We start from the raw sequence: 6,661 nt of genomic DNA on the forward strand, positions 1-6,661 counted from the left end.
TATTATTATTAAGTAGAACTTAGCTAAAAGAAATGATGTATATGAATTCTGGAAAACCATATGATTCAAAATGTTTTGTAACTAGAAAAAGAAAGGTGGATGATTCAGTGATAAATTAGGTTTCACTACGAAATCAGGCAGTAAAACACGACTACTTCTGTTGGATTTATTCAACCAAAGGAAATATAATGGGAAATTTGGACACATAACTATAGTAGGATTTAAATTCAGACTTTAACCATATTGAGCGGGATGCTACGATATTATACATATTATAGCAAGTGATGACAAAAATACCCTTACCTGCGCGTGGAAACCGCTCTTTATTCTGGAGAAACCGAAAAGTCCCACTTTTATAGTTACTGTTGAACTCGAAAGAGAGAAGGTTACGGCGGCGAAAGGGTGAAGAAAATCTAGGGATCTTCTTCTGAAATCGGACGACGGCATAAACAGATAAAGGGGGTTATCGGAGAAACGGCGGAGTTGCACCCGATATCGACGGTTTCTGTGGTTCGACGGCGACGACAGTGAGCGAAGAAAAGAGTCGGTGACAGGTAAAAAGCTTGATTCTGTACAATTGATATCAAATGCAAAGGGTGACGGATGGTTGATTCTATAAACGGGTGGTTTATCAGATTAATTGGTGACGCAATTCGACGGTTGCATAGAGGAGTCCGCCGGCGAGGGGAATCAACGAGTAAGAAAGGTATGTACTCGATTTGGTTGCAAATCTTCAATAAGAAACTTTCGCCCTATCACTAAACTATACTACTGATGACTGTCGTATAGTATACCTTTGCTTGGTGTGGAGTTTCAGTGTTCTTACAACTATACTACGAGTGTACATGGCCTAGTTTTGTATCTTGTTGGATGAGGGAGATGAGTAAGTAATTATAGTTTGATAGGAACATAAACTGATTTTTGGTAATTGTAAACCACATATTCTTGTAGTATAGTATACCTTTGATTTGTGTGGATTTTATTGTTCCTACAACTATACTACGAGTGTACATAGTCTAGTTTTCTATCTTGTTTGATGCGGGAGATGAGTAAATAGTAGATTGCATAATTTGGTAGGATGCAGGGGAAACGCAACTATTTAGTGAAATGATATAGTTTGATAGGACCGTAAACCAATTTTTTCGTAATTCTAAACTACATATGCCTGTAGTATAGTATACCTTAGATTTTTGTGGAGTTTTAGTGTTCCTACAACAGGGAAGCGCTTTTGTTTAGGCTTTATATCTATATACTATATGACCATATGATAGTAGTATTCGGTTCTCATTTGTTGCAGTTTCATTGTTAAGTGGTTTTATGTTCTTTTCCATCAGACTACGCTCGTTTTATGTAGAGAGCAACATAGGATAGTAGTTGTTGCCGAAAGTATTTAATATACAATACCTTTGATGCAAGTAGTTTAGTTTACTTCTATTTTATTTGCTTAAAATACATCTTTCCTATCTGTTAAACTATAGTTTAGTATACTATTGATGCAAGTAGTTTAGTATACTTCTGTTTTATTTGCTCTATAACCCGACTGCATAATTTGGTAGGATGCAGGGGAAACGCAACTATTTAGTGAAATGATATAGTTTAATAGGACCATAACCCAATTTTTTCGTAATTCTATACTACATATGCCTGTAGTATAGTATATTATGCCAGTGTTCCTACAAAAGGGAAGCGCTTTTGTTTAGGCTTTATATCTATATACTATATGACCATATGATAGTAGTATTCGGTTCTCATTTGTTGCAGTTTCATTGTTAAGTGGTTTTATGTTCTTTTCCATCAGACTAGGCTCGTTTTATGTAGAGAGCAACATAGGATAGTAGTTGTTGCCGAAAGTGTTTAATACACAATACTATTGATGCAAGTAGTTTAGTTTACTTCTATTTTATTTGCTTAAAATACATCTTTCCTATCTGTTAAACTATAGTTTATTATACTATTGATGCAAGTAGTTTAGTATACTTCTGTTTTATTTGCTCTAAAAACCTCTGTCCCGTCTGTTAACTATAATTACTCGTAGTATAGTATAATAATGGTTTGTTGTTTTGTTGAGCTTTCGAATAATGAATACTGCATTGTCTATTAATGTGCAGGATGGAAGAGCTAGGGTTGCCAGAGCAGTTGTATCAGACAGGGTACGAGCCAACTGGGCGTAAACGGATTAATAATTACTTCAATTTGAGGTGGATTGAGGTTATCAAAGAATCACTAACCGTTGCGCAGCAGGAGATGTTAGCAGAATCCCAATTCCGGCAAATAATGCAGATGGGGTCCCATACATTTTCAGTTATGTTTGCCCACCAGTTGTTGGCGCGCCAGTTGGTTACCCGGAAGAAGTACGAACTATGGTGGCGTTTTGCGGGGAAACCAATAAGGTATGGTATTGGAGACTTTGCTTTAGTAACGGGTCTTAACTGCGGGATCCCTCCATCAACTGGTGATGGTTGTCAGGCTGCAGTAAGAGGGAAAAAAAAGGGAAAATCAAAGGGCAAGCAAGTCGTTCCCGAGGGAGGGGTGTGGATGTCGTTGTTTGGGAAGGAGGATAAGATTACTCCGGAGTGGATTGTCCAGCGGTTGGCACAGAAAGACAAATGCAAAGATGAAGAAACGAAACTACGTTTGTCACTTCTGTTGCTAGTGGAAGGGATTTTGTGTCCAACCAGTGGGTGTACGCAGATAAGACCTGAAGTTGTGGAGATGCTTGCGGATTTACAGAAGTTCCTCGACTATCCATGGGGCCGGGAGTCGTTTGTTTTAACGGTCTCAAGTGCGAAGCCAAGATCGGCTTCACAATATGCGCAAGACACAGTGGCAATTCAAGGATTTGCACATGCTATTGTCCTTGTTACCATATGTTGTTGTCCCCAGATTATAGTTGATTCAAGGGTAGCTGAAGATTTGTTGGACGACTCCCTACCAGTCGAGGACATAGTTGATGGTGTGTGTGCGCGGAGTGTCAGGATAAATGTTGTGACGGTCCAAACTATGGAGACTATTGGCATGGTATGTTCCTTATTTACATATTTCTTGCCTCGTATTATAGTTTGCTTCTGATTGATTGGATTTGAATTCTTACCTCTGCTACTACACTATGATATAGATGGAAGTAGTTTAGTATGTTGCCTATAGGTTTTGATTGCAAACGTTTTTGCCTACGTGCGTTATACTATAACTGCATGTAGTATAGTATGATTTTGATATATTGTGTTGTGTGTTATGACCAGGCTAATGTGAGGTCACTCCTATGCGAAGGTTCTGACATTCCCCCATTTCCTGATGAAGTCGACGATTTCGAAGTGGGGAACCTTCTTGCATTGATTCGGGAGGACTTCCCTTTCGAGCTTAATACATGGCGGGGTGGTGTAAAGGCTACAGATGCGCGTCAGAGTAGAGGAGTTGGTGGCCCATCAGGCATCGAGGGCGAGGATGGAGTTGCGGATGAACGGAACGATCCAACCCAAAACTTAAACAACCCCCAGAGAGACGGTCGTGATGTCGATCGTATAGCACGTGCTGCAGCGGATGCGGTTGTGGCACAAGCGATGCCAATGTTTGAGGGTTACGCGGTTAATATCAAAAGTCACGTGCTGCGAGAAATATCGATGTTTAAGGAAACCATCGGCGGGGAAATGAAACTTGTCAACCGTGAGCTAGTTGAATTTCGTAAGCTTCTGATTCCACAATCAGCGGGAGGAACAACAATGTATCAGGAAACTCGTAGAGCATCACCTAGAAGCAGTAAGTGGCCGCAAGGTTGATTTGGTTTTTGCATTGTTGGATACATATGTTGCACTGGTTAACAACTTATATAATGTTGTAGGGGACGGCGATGGTGAAACGAGTAACCCGCCTAATGTCAGTGACGATTTGCGAGAGGATGCGACTGCAGGATGTGGAAACCAAGGCATTGTCAACGATGATGGAACACCCACAGAAACAGAAGCTGGCCAACAAGGTATGAAACCTGGAAACTGTCGTTGTACTTAATGTATATGAGGCTTACCGGCTTATACTGTAATAGATGTGATCGCAGGTAACGGTGGCGATGGCGCGTCGGGTAAGGAGAAGGCAACTGATGTACTTTCCGATTGTCTGCATCCGGATGATGCAGTCAACATGGTTTTGGATTCCTTAAGAGTTGAAGAGGACGTTGAAGCAGATGGCATTTCACGTGAAGAGGTAACTAACTATCCGATGTCATACTATAAAACATATAGTATGGAAAAAACGGTTCTCACCTGACTGGTTTGTTGTTCATATGAGGGACTCACTTAAATATCCACCCCTCCTATTATTTGTAGGTCTCCCCAGTTAGAAGTGCGGAAACGGAAGTTGCCCCCTCCGCAGACATTTCAACAGATCCGTTGCCAGAAGTAAGTTTATTTTGTACCACACACATATTTAATATGTTCATATACTATTCTATGTAGAAAAATAGAAATATAAATGGCATTGCAACTGATTCATATACTTATTTATAAGGAGGTTACCCTTACTAAAGTGGCCCCATCCCCAGACATTCCAACAGAAGCGGTGCAGCAAGTAAGTTTATTTGGTGTCATACCACTTTTCAAATATGTTAATATATTATGCTATGTTGTCAAACAGAATAGTATCGTATTCATTTTGGCTCAGCAACTTATTCATAGATATATTTATCAGGATGTTACCCCTATTGAACCTGTTACGGACGTATGTGACCAGGAAGCTAATCCCACGGAGGTCGATATTGCTTCTCTTAATGTAAGTGACATCATGCATAATTTCGTGTGAAAGTTTGTGTTCAGTGATGTCTATTCTACATACCAATCTAGTATAGTTTCGTAACCTTATGTTCAAAACTTACCTATAACGCCGCCTTGGTAGCAGAAACAACATCGTGAGTCAGCTTGTGTGGATGCGACAGGAGAAACACATCAGACGCCAACGGCCGCTTGTTTGGGATCCTCATCTTCGCAACTTGATCAGGTGTGTTATGCTTAACAAAACTTACATTGAAGATATATCGTAAGCTGTTTTGTAAACAAAAGTATATGTACAGGGGAACATTGGTGCAGACGTAGTGGGTGAACAACCTCAGCAACCAGAGGTAACCAACCATGAGAAGCGTGTTAGTAAACGCCCAAGAATTGCTACAGTCAGATATACTCCGGCAGAGGACGCGGCAAAGAAAGTAAAGGGGAACCAAAAAAAGAAGAAAAAGGCGGCCCCCCGTGGGAAAGGGCGTAAAACGAAGGAGGAAAACGTTGTTGAAACGGGGAATGTTCCAGTTGCAGATAACAACCCACCTCCGTTTCTAACTACCGCAGGCCCTATTGGACCTCTTATTGGTGGCTTTTCCCCTGTTCCCGGACAAAATGGATTCCGACTAGCAGCGTTTACAACCCACATTCTTTTGCAAAGGTATATCAAAAGCCCTATAATTAAGTTGCTTTTTATTTTTGATTATAATAAAAATGTTCGAAACAGGGATTACACATTGGGGAACGGTCTTGTTGTTCCCAATACTGTCTTTCGAGATTTCTTTCAATCTTCGAGTCCGCAGACAGTTCAGGTAACACGAGATATTTTATTTTTTCACTGACTATACTACCCTAATGTGTATTCTAAACTGCAGGCAGCTGACATGGTAGTTAGTTTTATTCGGAAAAGGGTTCGTGATGCGGGAGTAACCACCTATGATTTTCTGCCTGCCTCTTTCCTGATTTCGCTTCGTCTTGAGTATGGTCAGTTCAGTCTTGTGAACGATATTGGAAAGTTCAGCTTCTCGAGTTGTTTCGGCAAAGACGGCATGCCTGCAATGCGGTGGGAAAGTAGTGTTAACGTTCTATACTGTCCTTTTCAGTTGGACGGCCGCCATTGGGTTGGGGTCGTTATCGATATAGAACAGTGGTCGGTCACCATTTTAGACTGCAATAGTGTGGTTGTCCCAGTTGAGAGAATGGAAGAAAATCTCCAACCCCTTATCCAGCTCTTCCCCTATCTGTTACCGCTATATGGTTGTGCCCCTAAGATGGAAGGGGGAATTGTTGCACCGCTTTCTGTTATGCGCGTAGAACCCCCGATGTTGGCAGAACCCACAGGTAATTTTCCATACTATGTTAATATTTGGAATAGTCTATATGTTACACATATGTAATGTCATACTCGTTGTTTTAATGAATTTCAGGTTTATCATGTGTTGCTAGTCTTCTACTTCTCGAACTACATGCAACAGGTTCCATGCATCAGGCTGCCAGTTTGAATGTTGATGTACTCTCGGTGGCGGCGAAGTCTTACGCAGTTGCTGCATTGGAAGCATTTTACCCCAACGTCATTCCGTGATAGGAATTTCTGTGTTGTTGTATTTTTCTGGCATCAGGATGTTGTTTTTCTTATGCAATTCTCAGAACAAACTTTCTTACTCTTCTCGGCCACACTTCTGTTTCAAAAATGTTTCGGGTTTGAATCTTTAAAATCTAACTTATCTCATTTGACTTGTTTGGAAATATTATTCTGTTTGCCTGCTTTACTTTCAGAGAAATTTTTAGTTTATATCTACTGAAAGCCCTCATGATTATTCATACTTACTATTTGATCAGTTACATTGTTTAGCTAATTTCATATATACAAACTTTGTGTGTGTTTTGAATTTTCTATACCATAA

At 40.4% G+C, this 6,661-nt stretch overlaps 1 protein-coding gene across 1 annotated transcript; it reads left to right on the forward strand.

Annotated features, from left to right (window-relative positions):
* The first annotated feature begins 2,109 nt into the window (after positions 1-2,109).
* On the forward strand, positions 2,110-6,339 carry LOC108853052 (uncharacterized). Its single transcript, XM_018626515.2, has 12 exons — positions 2,110-3,018; positions 3,240-3,753; positions 3,836-3,970; positions 4,049-4,194; positions 4,317-4,388; positions 4,498-4,557; positions 4,678-4,758; positions 4,885-4,983; positions 5,057-5,418; positions 5,485-5,569; positions 5,633-6,098; positions 6,185-6,339. Exons 1-12 carry the CDS (start codon positions 2,110-2,112, stop codon positions 6,337-6,339), a joined length of 3,084 nt encoding a protein of 1,027 aa, XP_018482017.2.
* Positions 6,340-6,661: the final 322 nt, after the last annotated feature.

The sequence above is a fragment of the Raphanus sativus genome, chromosome 4, assembly GCF_000801105.2.
Source record: "Raphanus sativus cultivar WK10039 chromosome 4, ASM80110v3, whole genome shotgun sequence".
NCBI lineage: Eukaryota > Viridiplantae > Streptophyta > Magnoliopsida > Brassicales > Brassicaceae > Raphanus > Raphanus sativus.

What these genes read in the sequence shown, in the direction of transcription:
- LOC108853052 (XM_018626515.2), top strand. Translation starts at nt 2,110, where the DNA reads ATGGAAGAGCTAGGGTTGCCAGAGCAGTTGTATCAGACAGGGTACGAG. An exon ending in AACAGAAGCTGGCCAACAAG is followed by an intron (nt 3,971 to 4,048) that starts GTATGAAACCTG and finishes ATGTGATCGCAG; the next exon opens with GTAACGGTGGCGATGGCGCG. An exon ending in TCGATATTGCTTCTCTTAAT is followed by an intron (nt 4,759 to 4,884) that starts GTAAGTGACATC and finishes CCTTGGTAGCAG; the next exon opens with AAACAACATCGTGAGTCAGC.